At 28.0% G+C, this 20,795-nt stretch overlaps 1 protein-coding gene across 1 annotated transcript; it reads left to right on the top strand.

Annotated features, from left to right (window-relative positions):
- Positions 1 to 16,214: 16,214 nt before the first annotated feature.
- Positions 16,215 to 19,517, top strand: LOC112520469 (zinc finger protein WIP2-like). Its single transcript, XM_025128888.1, has 2 exons — positions 16,215 to 16,838; positions 19,080 to 19,517. Exons 1-2 carry the CDS (start codon positions 16,215 to 16,217, stop codon positions 19,515 to 19,517), a joined length of 1,062 nt encoding a protein of 353 aa, XP_024984656.1.
- The last annotated feature ends 1,278 nt before the right edge of the window (positions 19,518 to 20,795 follow it).

Genomic DNA, 20,795 nt, shown 5'->3' with positions numbered 1-20,795 from the left:
TCGATATGAAGAATTTTTATGACTTCTATAATTAATTGGTTATTTTTGGTAATTTCTTATGCAGTTTGTTTACGCGTGTTTGTACTTTTTGATCGTTCAGAAAAATAATTGATTACTCTAGTCATATTTTTTAAGACATACCCTAATCCGCCTTCAAGAACGTTGATTGAAGTTAGGATGGGTGTAAGCTATGCAAACGATGAGAACTGTTGGTCTTGTAATGTGTTAAGGGTGAGTTTGGATGTTGGAATCTTGTACAGTAGAATTTTTAGCGCATGCAATAAGAAACACTTTTTAGCTTACAACACATAGTCACTACAACAAAATCGGGTTTATAGGACACTTTCAATTTCTAAGCGTCCTAATAGACCTCTTTATAAGATTTAGTTTATAGAACCAAAAAAATAAAGTGTCCTATCTACAAACGTCGTAATAAGTTTATATGACGTTTTTTGACGCCGTAATAAGTTTTTTAGGACACTTTTAATATAAAACGTCCCATTAGCAACTTTATAGGACATTATTTGAAAAATTGTTCTATATAAACAAATGTCCTATACAAAATTGAGTTTATAGGACACTTTTGAAGTGTTCTATAAAGTTGCTAATGCGACACTTTGTATTAAAGATGTCCTAAAAACTTGTTAAGACGATCAAAAGCGTCATATAAACTTATTGCAACACCTTTAGATATGATGCTTTATTTTTTTGGTCCTATAAACTAAGTCTTATAAAATAAATATGATGCTTTGTATTAAAATATCTATTAGGACGCTTAGAAATTGGGAGTGTTACACTAGATGCAGCTATATATAGATAGTTTTTTCTGTTTAGGAGTGGACGTTGAAAAATGTTCATAAATCAACACTACAAATCGAATCAAAGGAATTCGAGGGCTATTTTTGTAGTTCTTGTGTATTATTATTGTTCATTATTGGCTTCAATCCCTGATATATTTCTTTGTTTATTTCATAATTTATTGGAGTTGTACTCTAGTACATCTCCAATTTATACTTGGAGGTCCAAGTTTGTCCTTTGAGATTGAGCGTTCTGTTTTTTTTTTTTTTTTTTCTTCCTACAAGTTATTATATACTCACGACATGCGTTACATAGGGATATTGTTGGGGAGTATGTAAACCTATAGGGCCGCATACAAAGAATATTTTTCCTTCCATTTGTAGAAACTTGTATTAAATCAAGTGGATTGCCGATATAATTATTCTTGGAGGATAATTATGAAAATATATGTTAGAAACGTAATTATAATAATTACAATGTGTTATTTGTAAATATGTATAATTATATTAAAGTTTAAAGTGATTATATATATAGGTGGAGGTTCAAACGAGAACCCATGTGATTTACGAGAACGTAAGAACAACCAAATAACCTCAAACTTTTTTAATTAATAAATTAACTTTTATTATATATAAATAATTTAATAAGGACAATAATGTAATTAAGTAATTTTTATAATTTTTATTTTATTTTAATTAACCATAATTATCTTTTCACGTTCCACGTTTTTCTCTTGGTAGTTATCTTCTTCTCCTTCGTTCATGATAATCTCCATGGCTTAACATCTTTTCTTCATATCACACCTCTATCACATAAGTATCACACTCATATCATATGATTATCACACTCATATTTTATGATTACCCCAAAATTTTAACTTATCAATCAAAACGATAACCCAAGTGATGTATAATAGTGATTATCACACCCTTATCACATGATTATCACACACAAATCACATGATGACACCAAAATTTTAACTTATCAACCAAAACGTTAACTCAAGTGATGTATAACGGTGATTATCACACCCCTATCACATAAGTATCACACCCCTATCATATGATTACACCAAAATTTTAACTTATCAACCAAAACGATAACCCAAATGATGTATAATGGTGATTATCACACCCCTATCACATGATTATCACACTCATATCACATGATTATCACACCTAGTACAATCCTAACCTATTTCGTAACCGTTTAAAAGATTTGATAAGACTAATGATAATAATGATCGTGTTTAAAAGATTTGATATTCCATTATTACCCTTTTAATTTTAATTTTTTTTAAATCTTTTTAAATTTWAATTTTAATTTAAAAAATCTTTTAATTTTATTTTTTATCACAATATGAGGTTATTGGGTTGTTCTTGCGTTCTCGTAAATCACAGGGGTTCTCGTTTGAACCCTTCCCTATATATATATATATATATATATGTGTGTGTGTGTGTGTGTGTGTGTGTGTGTGTGCGCGTGCGCGCGCTATAGATAATTACAAAACCTTATTTTGAATTATAGCTTATCTGTAATCCAGACAATATAAATAAAGTATTATACTAAATCAACTCGGAATTGATTGTATCTTTTAGAAATTATACAGAAAAAAAAATTCTTTTATGTAATACACATATAGATCTAGGGTTTTTGGGCTAGCACCCGATGGGAGATCTGAGCGTGTGCCTGTGTAGATCATTGATAGAGGACACCTCTATTGGTTTCTTGGTGCTCCGTCAAGATCTATACCAGTTTTGAAAATATACAATCCTAAACACCTTATTGTGTGTAATTTTAATTAAATCCATCGTTGGATCCGACTATAGAGTTTTAGATTAGAAAATTATCTGATTTAATTTTGTAACCAAAAATTTGATTTTTTTCTTTTGCATTTACGGTTAAAATTATTAAAACCCAACATTTTCACACTATTAAATTTGCACCGACTACAGTAGGTACTGAATCATTAATTTACGTTAGATTAGTTTGTTGGGTTTTATACGTACCTTTTCAACCATTGTACCAACATTTTATTACAAACCAATCATCATTCTGTTATATATGTCAAAAAACTCTAAAGTTTGATAAGACAGTGATTTAAAACAAATTGAAAATAATATCTTCAAAAAGATCAAAAAAACATTGTACTTCAACAATTTTTTGTTCAAAAATCAAAATTGCTCTTTCTTTCAACAAAATACAGAGTTTTTTTTTTAAGAATGATTGTACGTTAGAACAAAATTTGCAACAACTCTTCTAATGCTTGTTACTTACGCGTCAGTAATTCACCAAAAACAGTATTCTCCTGAAGAGATTTACATTTAGTTTTATAAAACTCAAAAGCCAAGTTTTAAGAAGTCAAACGTATATAGTAATAAATCGTCAACTTAATATTTAAGAGATTAAAGGGCCGTTTACCTAAACACTTACCCGGTAAGCATTTACCAGTAAAATTCAACATTATCGCTTACTTAGCGGATAAAATAGTATTCATTAAAACGCATCGTATGCAACAATTTATCCCGGTAAGCGCTAACCATCGTAAAAGTCCTCGTTCTCACTTACCGAATAAGACTTTCGATTCTTGCCTTCTTACCGCGTAAGATTTTTACTTTTTAGTCATTGTCATATTCATCTGGTAAAGTAAAGTGACTTGTTAAGCGCTTACCCGAGTAAGCGTTTGGTTAACGGCACCTAAGGGCTAAGATCATGATGAAAATGTTTTATGATATAGTAAATCAATATGATGAAAATGTAAACCTAGTTTAAATGTTAACTAAGAGGCCATCTATTAAATGCTTAACGACATCATCTACCTTACCAATTGAGCATCACAAGGATAATTTTTTTTACCCAGTAATAAGCATAATAAGGATCAAAAATCTTATTCGGTAAGCACTTACAATGTCTAACATGCTTACCAACAATCTATCCTGATAGTCAACAATATTACATGATAAAGTAAGAATAATTTATTTTAATGGTAAACATTTGATAAATGACCTCTGAGTTTGTTATACTATGATAATATAACTCTGAATTTCAAACTATCCAAACGTGTATTGTAAATCTTAACCATATTAAGTTATTTTTAACTAATTTTAGAAGGGTATTCGCATAATGCCGCGAGATACATATCGATTTTAATGTTTCGTGTTTTTTTTGTCTCAGTCAATGTTATAATACGATTTTATGTGTTTTTCAGAAAACGATAATGTTTTTATTTTTGAATGAAATATAAATATAAAAATATCATAACAAACTGGAAAAAAAAAATATCGATAATAGTAACAAACTAACTATTTGAATTTTTTTTGTATATTTCTTTAATTCATTTTTTTATTTTGATTATAAAATTAATAATTAAGTATTTTGTTATAATTCAATGATTATTCTTAATTATATTTTAGATATTTTATATATCTAAAATGAGATGTTTATCATCTGGATTAAGTTTATCTACAGTTAGTTATACGAATTCAAACATGAATCTTTAATAAGTTGTACTTCTGTACAATTTACTAGTAATATGCATCAATAAACAGTATTTTATGCATAATTTTTTTTAAAAGTTTTTGTCAAATATTTTATAATATAATATAGATAATTTTTATTATATAAACATGGACTGGTTTTTATTAAAATGAAAATTTTATGAAGTATATATAAGAAAAAAAAAACTGATATGACAAAAAAAGAAAACTCAAATAATAAAAGTCGAGAGATTCATAACTGGAGATGTTATCATAAATACTAGTGTTTAGTTACAAGTATTAAATGCAGTGTGTACAAGTGTTTTATGCGTGCAGACAAGTAGTGATAATGACTTGTAATTCTTGAGAGACGGTAAATGTAAAATTTATATGTTGTCATCTCACTCGAAAGGAATTGATCCTACCCATGGGCCATATGGTTGTCGTATACATGGACTAAAAAATAGGGTGAAATTTATAAATTGAGTATAAAAACTAAGGGTTAAATGCATGAAATAGTAATATACTTTCATAAATTTTTTTATTAGAGCATTTTATTTTTGTTTTTTTTATTACAGTAATGTAATTTCAAATTATTTTTTATTAAGGCATTACACTTTAAAAAATATACACATTATAGCAATGGGTAACATGTTATCTTTTAAACCGGTTAACCCTTTGACTTTCTTTGCTTGTATGATTTTAATGAGATGATGTGGATGACATATCATTTTGATGACTTAATTAAAATAAAAATAAAAATTGCTATATTTAAAAAAACATTTACTTTTTTTTAAACTTTTCTTATTAAGTTGAATGCAAATTAAATATTATATAGTAAAATATTTCTTAATAAATATGCTACATTATTTTCGAGATATATTTTGTTTGTAAAAAAATGTAACACTTTTTATTTTATGTTGTTCAAATAAATATATATCTTTTAAAGTTCTCTCTAAAATGTTAATGAAATGAATTGTGTTCTATAATTTTTTAATATTGTTTTATTAATAAATAATTCAAAAAAAATCTAATCAATTTAACATATTTATATGTCAAATAAAATGTTTTGAACAAATATAATATATTCTTTAAAAGATAATATTTTTTTTGGTAAAAAAAAGAACAATTCTTATTTTCTTTTTTCAAAAAACACATATTTTTTAGAACATTAGCGAGATAAATTGTCTTATATTAGTTTTATTAATATTGGTATATTAATGAATAATTTAGAATTTTTTTAATTCATTTAATATATTTATTAAATAACATGTAAAATATCTAAATATTAAAATTAAAAGTACATTGTTTAATAAGAACTAGTAGATGCTATAATAAATTAATTTTGAAAGTACAATGTTGTAATAAGAAAGTCAATCACTATAGTACATGTGGACAGCCTACATAGACAATGAGGTGACATGAAAAACTAGTATAATGGGTAAATTTAAATCAAAAGGTTACCCAATGCTATAATGAGTAAATTTTTCAAAGTACAAAGTTCTAATAAAAAATAATTTGAAAGTACATTGCTGTAAGAAGAAAAACTGAAAGTACAATGTTATAATAAAGAAATTTATGAAAGTAAATTGTTATTTTGTGTCTAAAAATTAATTAGTCATCAATGTAATTTTTGGATTGGGTTTTTTAATTTATAATTATCTATTAACATCTTAAAACCTTTTTATTAACTAAAAAATAAACGGCCACCGCACCCGGTACATTTCTAGTTTTGTCTGTTAAAAAATCCAACCAATTATCTCATTTTGAATGATTCAGTTTTTAAACTATTTTTTTTAATGAAAAAACCATTGAACTTTTCCATTTTGAATGATTAAATTCCTGAATTTTTTTTTGAATAAAAAAACATTAAACTTTCTCATTTTGATTAGTAAACCATCGAACTTTTAAAAATTTGTCACCTACATATATATTTTTTAAATAATACTTGTAATTGATTATGAAGATTTTAAAGTAAAAATAAACCTAAATCAGTTTTATTGTTTCCAAAATTTACGTCATTAAAACACTTCGCAAACAACGTTATCGCTAACCCTCGACACTACACGTTGTCCCAACGTTGTTCATTCTCCATATTGCCAACACGATGTTGGCTCCTGTCATTGGTCTCTCTCTTTTTGATCTATTTTTTATGTATCATAAGAAGGAGAATAAAAAGATAATCAGTTACATGTAGCTTATTTGAGTTAAAAATATGTAAGTAACTAATTATTTCTAAAAGTTTGATGGTTTAATTTACAGAAAAAAATGTTCAAAAACTTAATCATTCAAAATGAGAAAGTTTAATGGGTTTTTCATCTAAAATTAAAAATTGTAATGGTTTTTTCATTTAAAAAAATCAGTTAAATAATTTAATCATTTAAAATAAAAAAATTTAATGATTTTTTCATTCCTAAAAATAATTTAAAAACTTATCATTTAAAATGAAATACTTTATTAGGTTTTTGTGAATTTTCCCTTTCTATCACCAGCTCGTCAAGTACAAGATATGATTCAAATCAGTCCTCATGTTTCAGCTCATAATCACTACTTTTTTTTCTTTAAAATAAAAATAAACATGATTTTAAACATATACTAGTAGTATACCTGTGTAATGCGGCGGGAGCTGTGAATTTTAACGATTTTGAAGTTTCATTGATTTTATTAGAGAAAATTTAACGATGATATACGTTACATTTAGTCTTTATATATTAATACAATTTGAATAAATAAGAGTTATGGTTTCAATTATAGTTTATCGATAAAAAAAATTATATGACAGTTTAAAATATAATATATTTAAAATCCAACATATTTAAATGACTCCACAAATGTGTTCAATTTACACCAAGAGCAAAGAATAAAGAGATCGAGAGCGAGACCGAGAGTTCTAGAGCAATTGAATGAGAGAACTTTTAATAATTTATGGTGAATATCAGTTTGAATCTCACCTCGGGATATGTGGAGAAGACATAGAGGTGTGAGAGAGTGAAGACATGAATGAAATGTGTCAAAAGTATCTTGGAAACATGAAAAGAAAAAAGTAATAATATGCATTGTTAACTTGTACTATATGTTATATTAATTGTAAATTAAGAGATTTTAAGACTGAATGCGTAAAGTAGTAATACTTAATGCATTATAAGTTGTTTTTAAGAATTTTAAAACTTTGTGCATAAATAAAAATTGTCTTTAAAACTTTTGATAAATCTGATTTATAAGGTAATATAGATAATATTATTATTTTTTAATGAAATGACAACTATATTGTCAATTAATATTAATTTTTACAACTCTTAAATATTTATCTACTAACTAATGATATATTTGAAAATCTAATTATATCTATTTTTTTAACCAACACTTATTTTAAGACATCCAAATACTTATTTTGGGTCAGGAGAAGAAATAGTTTTTATAGACGGTATGTAAGCGAGGAAAATCTCATCTACCGTAGGTTTGTATCAAGGCGTTGTCAAAACCCTTGTCGACACAGAGATTCACTTGTGATAATTTCAGGTCATTCTTGACGGGATTAATCGATGCGTGTAATTAAGCTGTTCCGAAAACCTATGATTACCCAAAGAAAGTGAGGAAGAGATATTGATAACAACCGCAATATAAAATAATGCGTAATCTACGTTCATAGATACACAAGAAATTACTTTTATTTAATACGATATTTGCATACTTCTACACGATTTTAATTGTGTATTGATTGTGATACATTTTAGTAACTGACATATATTGGTAAATACTTTTTTTCAACCATAGTATCTGGTCAGTTTGTGTGTACTTTAACTAATCATAGAGTTTTGGAGAATAACCAAATACTATAACAATGTTGATTTTATAGAACGCCTAAAATGTAGAATTATCCTAAAAAATTATTTTATAGGACGCCTAAAATGTACACGGATCTCCCCAGGTACAGTACGGATCGCCCCGGGGCGAGGTCAAACACAGTCAACGAGGGATGAACAGTAATCTCGACTTTTGAGGGAATTCTTTTTTTAAGACTTATGGGGGGATCGCCCCCGTAGTGTACGGATCGCCCCCGGGGGCGATCCGTGTGGTCATTTCGGTAAAACCTCTAAAATGTGATTATTTTGTGGCAAATGGTTGTGTAAACCGGATATTTTTATAAATACCCCTTCAAAAAAATGCCTTGCTACTTTTAACATGTTTGGGAAAATATCAACATTCAAAATAATGCCTAAGGATTAAAATTTTCTACCTAAAATATCTCTTGATGGAAGGAAATCTCAAATTTTATATGAATTATATATAAAACAAAATAAAAACTAAGAACGAAGCGTTTTTATATTGCATAGTTACATAGAGGCGGGTTACGTTGCAAACCGCTCAATTCATGAAAACCATGCAAATGACTTTCGACCAATAGAAAAATTCCGTTTTTTTCTTTAATTTTAATAAGAAAGGGTGTAATAGTCATTTCATTGTATATTGATTAATATTGGAAGATAATAAATACTGTTAATTTTAGAAACGTAATAATGAAAATGTTATAGAAGGAGGTAAATCATTTATTCTTAATATAATTTTTTTTACCATTAATATGTTTTATTATTTTTTATCATTAAATTTTATAAAAATATGAATTCTAAAAGCAGTAGAATATGAAATCTGTATTCCGTTTCATTGAAAAATATATGTACTTTGAGTAATGAAACTAATTTCATGTTCAATAATGACCAGCAAACAATTTCGCAATATTTCGGAACGTTTTATGCATGAAAAACGTTCATTAAATAAAAAAAATATTCAGTTTTCAAAATGTCTCATTGAATTTTTATAAAAGTTTCATTCTTTATAAACGATGAAACAGTTTCATTCATTCATTTAATTTTTAAAAATGTTTCAAAATGTCTCATTAAATTTTTAAAATTTTAACATATAATTTTTCAGTTTTTATAAACAGTGAAACAGTTTCATTCATTCATTTAATGAAACAGTTTGTTCCCTAAACGGTAAAACAGTTTCATTCATTCATTTAATGAAACANAAACAGTTTCATTCATTCATTTAATGAAACAGTTTGTTCCCTAAACGGTAAAACAGTTTCATTCATTCATTTAATGAAACAAAATCATTGCTTTCGTATTCAAAAAGTTTCATTATTTTTTGTTGATTAAAGTATGTTTTATGTTTCATAATTTACTAGGATATACCTAGTTTCATTGGTCCTTACTAGAATCTATTTTTAAGGTGAATGTTATTTTGTTTATAATATTTAGACATAAAATGAAGATAATTTTTATCACACATATAATTTTTTCAGATTATTCTAACATTTTTTGTTAGAATCTTTGTAATTATAAAATGATATATATAGTTTTTAAAACAATGATTTTGTTTCATTAAGGAAACTATTGTGGATTTGACAAATTTATTTTATTAAGAAAACTATTGTGGATTTTGTTTCATTAAGAAATCTTTGAATAAAGAAAACTATCGATGAATATGCATGTAATCATATTGTAGATTTGACAAATTTACCCCTATTTTAATTAAAAATTAAACTTATATTTTTTTATTTCCTAATATAAATTCATTTAATCTTCACTATTGATCAAGAAAATGAATGAATGAGATTGGTTTGTAAGATTTTTACAAATGAGGGTGGTTTGTAATTGATCCCTTCTCTACGAACGTAATACGTATGGGATATCTTATCACTAAATAGCAAGTCAAGGAGATATGTATTGATTTGATAGTTGCTTTTTGCACTAACATGGGTACATGTTAAGGTAATCTATCTGTCAGTTGTCGTTAAGGGTACATGTCAAGTGTAATTGAATTGGAATAGATAGCGTCAAAACCAAAAAAATAAAAAAAATTAATGAAATCAAGAAAAGATATAAATCGATCCGATACCAAATGGCTAGAACCATGAATAGAATACATATTTGGATAGTTTCAGTTTTATTCTGGAACATATAACTTTGAACGATATCATCTCAGGTTTGTAAAATAAAAGAAAATAAACAGTTAAATTCACTAGATATAATACTGTATTTACCAGGTAAGCATGAACATAACCATATAAAATATTCACTATTATAATGTGGAACATCTATAGATAAAGAAATGCCAAATAACGTAATAATAGTTCTCTACAACTTCTCATACAGTCCATAGCAGTCTGTAGGTTCTTGATGATTAGCTGTTGTGGGGGGGGGGGGGGGATGATTGAAGTCTATTTCAAACTTTACTGCGAGTTCTACCCTCTTTGCACTATTGCATAAGCCTCATTTGAGTTTTATGAGGAGTATCATAACTGCTGATATTTTATATGATATCTCTGGTGTATGATTAACGTTGTGTTCATAGACACAACACAAGGGATGTGTCCTGGCAACTCAAATATCGACTATCAATTGGGTTCGGTTGGTTAAAGAATATGAGGCTCTTGTATTTTTAGAACACTATAAAAACATTAGGTAGCTTCCAAATCGAATACTTTATAGGACTTAAGTTTATAGAACAAAAAAAATATCTAAAAGTGTTACAATATGTTTATATAACATTTGTGAGTGTTTTAACAAGTTCTTTATAATGTTTTTAAAAATAAAGTGTCGTATTAATTATTTTATACTACACCATTTGAAAGAATATCTTAAAAACACAAATGTGTTGTAAAAAGATGAGTTTATAGGACACACTTTTCAAAAATATCATAAAAATAGTTAACACGACACTTTGTTTCAAAAGCGCCCTTAAAACCTTGTTAAAACGCCTAAAAGCGTTCTATAAACCTATTGTAACACTTTTAGATCTGACAATTTATAGTTCAGCCCTATAAACTCAAGTCCGATTAAGTATGCTATTAGAACGCTTACACATTTCAAGCGTCTTATAAACCCAATTTTGTTGTAGTGGAAGTCATGTATCTTGGCAACCTAATTTGGCTTCCCGACGGTGATTTTTGAACCAAATGTCAAACCAGTTGCATATAAGAGTTATCCATTCTTCTAGAGAGGAGATTTCGGATTTTGAGGATGTTACTCTGAGTTCTCATACGTATCTCCTTCAACAAGACTCTTACTCTGTATGTTTTACTAGACGACAACCAGATGGCGTTGATGACACATTGGGATAGAAATGTACGTCATTACTCCCCCTGACATCCATTTTATTTTGAGATGTCGAGTTTTCTTACTAGAGTTATGTAAATGTTTTATGCACGGTTGGGGATCATTAATGAAACTTAAAGTTAAAAAAAATCAGTAACATTTAATACTTATATCTAAAATTTATTACATTTACTGCAAATAATAAATCTTGAAGTTACAAATTTCTGTATCCATTATTATTTATGAGAATGAACAGAGAATGATTGAATGATGTGTGGGTCTCTAACTGTTTGAACAGTAAACAAACTCCATCTTCATTCATGTCTTTTTGGAGCTTTGCATCTTGACACACAACAGATTAAACCCTTTATTTCATGTCACTTTTTTCCCTTTTCTATACAGGTCCTCCTTTAACATGTTAAATGTGAGATTTTGAATAAGGCCTCTTAAATTTTGGAGTCTAAATTTACATATGTTTATGGTTTTTTTTATAACCGAAATTATATAGGTTCAAACCATTAATTGTTTGGTTTTAGATTCAGATTGTTAATCGTTTTAGGTTTAACATATTTTTGTTTTTAACATATATATATTCTTTGTTATCTCATTTATGCAATCAGGGGTGCTCAAAACCCGACTAACCCAATGCGAAATAACCCAACCCGAAGCAACTCGATGTCTAATCGAGTTGTAAAATTGTCAAACCGTAGGTATTGAGTTGATATTGAGTTACTATTATTTGAACCCAACCTAACCTGATGAACCCGATATCTTTTTATTTCTTGGATTTAATATGATTGTTGAATTTATATTAATATATACATTAGAAAATTACACTATTATGTATGTTTTTCATATACACATATTTTCAATCTATTTACATCTTTATATAACTAATTCATATATATACATGTCCAGTAACTGTGAACATATATATGTAAATTGAGAAAATTAACTGAATGTAATATACGTAAGAAATATGGATAAGTTGTATCAAATGGTTGATGATGAAAAAGAAATTATAATAGAGAAATAACACATTCAAGGTTGGGTTGGGTTAAAATTTTTCCAAACCGCAAGCATTGGGTTGAGTTGTTCAAATGTCTTCAACCCGATCAACCCAACTAATGAGTACCCCTATTTGCAATGTACTTAAAAGTTTTGGATGTAACAGAACCTCCAAAAAGATTGAAACGTCTCAGTTTCTATATCATTTTGTAAGTATATTTGATAACGTGAAGCACTATTTTTATATGAATATTAACAGTTATAAGTTTTATGACTATTAAATACTGTTAATAGTAGCTATTAAATTCGAGCATAAGATGTTTTAGACCGACTTTGCTCGATAGGCCCTACATGACTGCTACATTATATATCTTAGACCAAAGATATATCATATTCTAAAAATTAAAAGCATGTTACGTTACCAAAGATATGTGTTTTAATTTTATTACAAGATCTGGAGTAAATTATACGTATTTTTTCGTTCTGGTTAAAAGTTTATAATGGACTTTGTCCATTTCTTGAAAATTCAACGTAACGTGTTATTTTGGTTGCGTTTTTTTAACAAGTTATATCTTTGTGCATGGTTGCACTTTTTTAACGAGTTAACAGGTCATTGCGGTTGTCGGTTTCTAATGAGTTTGGTTCATAAATAAATCAATGACTTGGGTCCTGATGTTGAATCAAGGACTCCGCTTGTTGTAAAAACACAACCATAAAGACATAATCTATTGAATTTTTAAAAAGAAAAAGATAATGACCGTTAAAAACATATAACCATAAAGACAAAAAATATAAGTTACTCTAAGATAGATATATATATATACATATATATATATATATACATATATATATATATATATATATATATACTAGTTGTGTACCCGCGCAATGCGGCGGGAACCATGAATTTTAACGATTTTGAAGTTCCATTCGTTTTATAAGATAAGATTTAACGATGATATATGTTACATTTGGTTTTTACATATTAATACAATTTGAATAAATAAGAGTTATGGTTCTAATTACAGACTATCGATGAAAAAAATTGTATGACAGTTTAAAATCCAACATATTTAAACGACTCCACAAATGTATTCGATTTACACCTACAGTAAATAACCAATAAACTTGAGTTTTAAGATAAACACTCAAAACCAATAAAGAAAACTACAAATTTGACAGATCATAAGTCATGGAAAGACAAAAAAAGATGGGTTTTAGAATGAAATTTCAACTGTTTACCCTCTTTCTTGTCCAAAAACTCAGATTAAGGTTGAATTAATACATGTATATATATATTTAAAAAAAACCTAAGAACATATTAAGTCAGAACATATTATACAGTGCAATTTGGACAGCCTAACCCCAAAATATATAGTGTATATATATATATATATATAACTATAAAAATATAAATCGTAAATATTAAAAATATTTTTTCACAATATATATAATATATAATAATATAATTAAGTCAAAAACTATTCAATATTGGACTCATTTCGAAAATATTAACGAGACGATTATAATTGTGTAACTTGTTAAAATAAAAATGTATTTTTTAAACATGTTTTAATTGATATACGATTATGTATATTAATTTGATAAATATTTAAAATGAAACATTTAAAAGTAAAGAACGTAAAGTAAATTAATTAACTAATTATAGGAGTATAAAGTGTAAATTTAAAATTATAATTTTAAAAAAGCGGTTGTGAAAGAGTGAGTGTATGTGAGGGGGTGAGTGTATGTGAGGAGATGAGGGGGTGAAAAATGATATAAAGGGTATCTTGGTCATTTAATATTTTAAGACTTTAAGACTTTTGTTAAATTTGTTTTATAAGATAGTATAGATATATATATATATATATATATATATATATATATATATCTCGATAGACAAATTATGTCATAGTTTAATGTAATTTATTGAAGAAACCTTGCTTCAAAAACGCTAGTTTGGATTATTCGTGTCTACAATCAAAAATATTTTTTTTCTTAATTTACAAAATTATGATATTTATGCTCAATTTTTTTTGTTATATATACTATATTATAAAGCATTTGACAAAAACTCTTAAAAACCATTTTTTATGTATAAAGTATTGTTTACTGATGTATATTATTTAAAATTCAAGATTACAAGTAACTTATGCATAAGTACAAGTTATTAATGCTCTATGTTTGAATTCGTATAACTGACTATGGATAAACATAATCAAATAGATGATAAACTTCTTATTTTAAAATTTAAAAAATGTAAAATATAATTAAGATAATTATTGAGTTTTAACAAAATATTTAATTATTATCTTTATAAAAAAATATATTATTAAACCTAAATTAAGTTAATTTAAATTATAATAAAAAAATTTGAATTAAAAAAATATACAAACAGAAACTTTTAAATAATTAATTTGATACTAATATTGATATATATCTTTTGTAAATTTATATGATATTTTCAAATTTATATTTTATTCAAAAATAAAAACATTATCGCTTTCTCAAAACCACATAAAATCGTATTATATCGACATGGATAAAAAATAAAACGAAACATTGAAATGGAAATATGTCTCGATACATTGCATGAGTACCCTTCTAATAAAATGTAATATATGTGTTTTATTTTTTGTTATAAAATTATAATATATTTTCTTAATTGCGTTAAAAAATTGTTACATTGACAACATTGAAATCTTGAAAACAAGTTTACTAAGATAAGAATCAGAACGAAATATTTTCATTTTAATATAATTTATTTAATCTTAAATATTTAGCTTTTGATAAAAAAATATTAATTTGATTGAAACAAAAGAATACTTATTAAATTATATATAAAATTAAAGGTTATAAAAGATGGCAAAAATATCACTATAAAAAAAAATGTTAGATAATAGACCATTTTATACGACTTAAATTTTTAAGACTAAACAATTGTGTATCATACATAAAGGTATTGGAAGAAGTTGTATGATTTGCATGCCCTAACAAATTTTATAATAAGATGTCTTAATAGGACACTCTCTCAAAAGTGTCTTATATAAAAGCTAATTATGAAACAATTTATTTTAAAAGTGTTCTAAAAAACTTGTTAGGATGCTTAAGTACATTTTTAACGTCTTATTGTAACACTTTTATATAAAAGTATGTAGAATTTATTTGAATATTTTTATACATTTAACGTTTTATATTGTCGATTTTATTATAGTGAAAGATGCATGTCAAACCTTTTTTTTATTAACCTGGATATCAAACTCGTTATGCCAGCCAACTAATCTCAGGACGACCACCTGCTTTGCAGATAGCCCGGAGTCATCGCATGTGAACCTTCGTGGCCACAAGGGGATTTTTATTCCTCATTGGATTTGAACCTAAGACTTCCCGGTACTTTTGATCTTTGAAGTCAAGCTCAAACCAATTAGACACCACATGGTTTCAAACTTTCTCTTCCCAAGTCCCGACATCAACTTTTGTCGACTCCGTTCACTAATTAAACATTAGAAAACAGATTAATTATTACTACAATTTCGATATTGTATAATTACGCTTAGTACTATGCACATCCAAACATCGTGTCATTCAATTTCAGGTAGGACCTTCGAATGGCTTGTAAAGCATTACCAACCTTCATTACATTTGCTTTGTTATAAAATCTATATATACATGCACTTTGTTTTAGCTTTTGGTGTTTTTATGCAGTCTTTTTACCTTTTCATCTTTTTGGTCATCTCTCTCTCTCTAGATCTCTCTCTCTAGATCTTTCTCTCTCTCTCTCTCCATATAATCTACTTACCTATTCATCTGGACATTGCTTCTGGCATTTGAAAACATGAGCAATGATCAGTCTTACTCCACTTACATGAATGCTTCATGGCTTATTCTCAACCCTCACTATCAATATCTCTCTTCTTCTTCTGCTGCTGCTGCTTCTTCTTCTTCTTCTGTTCATCCTCCTCTTTCATATTCTTCTCTCACTAACTACCATCAACTGTCACCTCCCTCTCCACCTCTAAGAGAAGCTCTTCCTCTCCTCAGCTTAAGCCCAACAAGAAGACCTAATCCTAACCATCAACAAACCACTAGTACTACCAATAATGCTTGTAGTACAACTACCACAGCCATGGGAGTTCATCGTCACAAGAATACTGACAATAATTGCAATGACAATACTGTAACTGTATCTTTACATCTTGGACTCCCAAGCCTTACACTTTCTGAAGCTGATCTCATTTCAAGACTCTCCTCCACCAACGATGATTATAAACAAATGGAAGGGGGAGAAGATGAGGAAGAAGAAGAAGATCAAGATGGTACAAACAGTGTTGGGCTTGTTACAAGCACACTCAATAAGGGTCAGTATTGGATCCCTACTCCATCTCAGATTCTCATTGGTCCAAATCAGTTCTCTTGTCCTCTCTGCTTCAAATCTTTCAACAGATACAATAACATGCAGGTTTTGAACCCTAAATCTCTATAATTATATACATGAATTCTTTACTTATCCATTCATTTGAATTTCTTAACCCCTTTTTCTTGTTTGCATATATAAAATACAACCAAAAGCAGACCTCTTTCTTTCTGCACTTCTAAATCTTGCTAATTTTCAACCTCTTCACCATTTCCAGTCCATATAACATGGGTCTTTAGGGTTAGGGTTAGGGTTAATCACCTCTTATTTATTCTTTCAATTCTGCATGATTTGTGAAATTGTGGTCTTTTTGGGGATTTGAACAAATCTAGACTTTCATCCAACCGATAAAGATAGCAAATTTGGTCAGAAGCGAAGGGGGTTTATATATATATACATATACATATATATATATATATCTGATTGGACAAGACATGTTATGCTTTTTGTTTCTTGGAGTTTGTGTTCTTTCTTTTACTTCTTGTCTTTGCCAACTGAAAGGAAAGCAAGCTTCATGGCCATTAATCTGTTACATCTCTTATCATTTTGATTAAAAACCTACATGGAAAGTCCCACCTTTAAACCCCACATAGAACTCTTGTGTGGTAGGGAGAGTTTCAGGTTTCATATTCACTATAATTTCTTAAAGATTGCATTTAGTTTTTGCTAAATTCAACCATGATATAGTTAACAAAAACCACTTGAAGATGAAACATGATGCAGGAGTCAGAATAAACCAACTGACCTCTGTCATTCGTGCATTTCCATGTCTGTACGATCTAAAAGTAATGTCATTATTTACTAAGATTGTTGTTAACTAAAGATTGTTACTCCAAACTATCTGCAAAGCAGGTGGTCATTTTAGGATTAGTCGGCTTGCATAGCGGGTTGGATATCCAGGTTAATCAAAAAAAAAAAATATATATATATATATATATATATATATATTCATAAACTACTTTTAATTCCTTGATCATTTTATATACGTTTTCTACCATTGTTTAACATATGAAACTATTAACACTCCTTTGGTCCTTTCGTACTAGAGTTTGTCTTCTTCGAATGTGAGTCGTTTTCAGATAAGAGACGAGTACAACAACAACATAAATACAAATATTTTGGGGGGAATGAATCTTAAACTCATCATTATAGGTATAAAAATTATGTCACCGTACCAATTTGATCATGAAAAACCTAATAAATCGAAGATGATTTGTCGCATAAGATGCAAGTATTTCGTTCATGAATGTTCTTTAATAGGATAGTTTCGTAACCTATAATTTAACTTGAATCGTTTATAAACAATGATGTTGAAAATGTAGTTAAAAGACAATCAATCTGACCAATTTTCTTTGGGGGGGGGGAACTGAAGCCATGTGAATGCCTTAAGTTTTCTTAGTTTTATCCCTCCTGAGTGGTCCTTACAGAAATGGGTTACGATTTCCGCAACAATTCTCTTCGATTCAATGTGGTACTTCTTCTATATGGCGTTAGCTAACAACGTCGTTTTTGGTAATTTTTTACATGTATATTAATTGCTTATGTAGAAACGAATTAAAAAACCGATATTGGAAATTTTATTTACTCCATTAGGGTTTTTAATATAATCATGATCATATTAAGAATTCTTTAGGCTTGATTAATACACAAAGTTTCATGTGTACGTAGTGTCCTAATCCAATAAACTCAATACACAATATAACATGAACCGGGTTCCTATTGTCGATGAAGATTTAATTACCCATCAAATGCCATTATATTGGACTAGCTAGCGTTATTCGTGTTACCGGTAGAATCTTGGTTCAAAACTCATAAAAAATGAGGAGTGTATGTGTGAATTTTAGGGGGTGTTTGAGATTGTTTATACGAAACAATTTATGTTTTTCTACAAAAGCACTTATCAACTTATTATAAGTCAGAAGGGTTTAACTTCTTCAAAAACTCTTTATTACCGGTTTGGCACCAGTATAAGTTGTTTATCCAAACACTCAAAAATACTTATTACCGGTACCACACTGGAATAAGTCAATAAGTTGAATTTTCTTTTATAAGAAGATATTCCAGTCAATAAGTTGAATTTTCTTTTATAAGAAGATGGTATTCCAACTAATAATCAAAACTAGGTACTTGGTCAAACCTGCAAGTAAGTAATGAATATCCTAACACTACTGTGGATGCAGGAAAATTGCTAGTACTAAGTTAAGTTTGCATAAATCTTGAATAATTAAATCGTACAGATTAAATCTTTTATATATATTAATTGGTTTTTGTTTATATACAAATTAGATGCATATGTGGGGCCATGGATCTCAATACAGGAGAGGGCCTGAATCACTAAGAGGAAGACAACCAAGTGGAATGCTTAGACTACCATGCTACTGTTGTGCACCAGGGTGTTGCAACAACATCGACCACCCAAGGGCTAAACCACTCAAGGATTTCCGAACCCTTCAAACACATTACAAACGTAAACACGGGGACAAGCCGTTCATGTGCCATAAATGTGGTAAGCCGTTTGCGGTTCGCGGAGATTGGCGAACCCATGAGAAGAATTGTGGAAAGATTTGGTATTGCAGTTGTGGATCTGATTTTAAGCATAAAAGATCATTGAAAGATCATGTGAAGGCATTTGGGAATGGTCATGGAGCTTTTGAAGTTGATCATACTTGTTGCTTTGAGGTAGAACAAGAAGATGATACTGCTTCAGAGATTAATGAGCAATGATTTGTTTGAGTTTAATCCAACTGGTACCTGTTTTTGAGACTGAATTAAATGTGTGTTGAATTGAAAATATATATATATATACATTATTTGAAAATCACATATATATATATATATACATATATTAAGAGTAATGGATCATTGGTTATATATACATACATATATATATATATATATATATATGTGACTTAATTTTCTTGATTTGTTTTGTAATATTCTTGAAAAGTAGAAATGAATGGTATTGGTGGAGGAAAATGAAAGGTTGGTTTGGAGTGATGGCGACAAAGGGGAGGAACAAAGGGGATATTGCAGTGAAAGGTCAAATCAATACATCCAAACATTCAGATGTTATGTTCCATCCATCAGTTCTCATCTCTGAAACTTTAGTCATACACAGATACTACCACAAGCACTTTTTTGTAATCATTCAGATCAAACAACCAGTAAACATCCATCGCTATTGGGTTACGGGTTCTTTGTTTACCTCTTAATAGTTTTATTAAAAGATAATTTCTAAATTTTTAATAGGTGAATTTTGTTTGGCAAAAAAAAAAAGTCTGCCTCTTAATAGTTCTAAAACCCTCTGAATGATTTTATATCATGGATCTTCCTTAACTATTAAGAGCCATAATTTCATTGTACACAATTACCAAACAATTATATTTTATTTTACACTATATCATGAGAGCATGTTAATCATTCTGACCACTTAATCATTCTCCACCAAATCATTCAGCAATTGTCAAACAGCCCCTTAGATTAAATACATTCAGATGTTAAGGTTTTAGCTATGCTAAAATACAGAAAGAATGATTTTGACAAAAAAATTTCACTTCAACAGTTATTATATTTTGTATGTTAAAATAGAGAAAAGAAAACAAAAAAAATCTTCAAATAAAAGGAGAAATTATTATTTAAATACTTTCCACCAATAAGAGGTTTTTATAATAAATTTTAAGAGGTATTTATAATAAATTTTAAGGTATTTATTTAATATATGATGTATTGAATATTTTAATAATATAGTTAATGTTAGAATTGCTAAAATAAAGTATTGTTGGAGTTAAATATAATTTTTGTACAAATTTTAATTTTTAAATAAAATATAACATAGTTGTTAGAGATGCTCTAAAGTTTTTTCACAACTTTTTTTCTTTCACATCATCAGCAACCTCAACAACTTAAAAATCTCACCATACCACCACTATGTCAAAAATCTCACTCAAGTTTTTCATATCATTTTCAAACTTTTAGGGTCCATCATTTAAGTGTGTATTATTT

The sequence above is a fragment of the Cynara cardunculus genome, assembly GCF_001531365.2.
Source record: "Cynara cardunculus var. scolymus isolate 2C chromosome LG 10, CcrdV1, whole genome shotgun sequence".
NCBI classification, from domain to species: Eukaryota; Viridiplantae; Streptophyta; class Magnoliopsida; order Asterales; family Asteraceae; genus Cynara; species Cynara cardunculus.
This window is presented reverse-complemented; position numbering and strand designations above follow the sequence as displayed.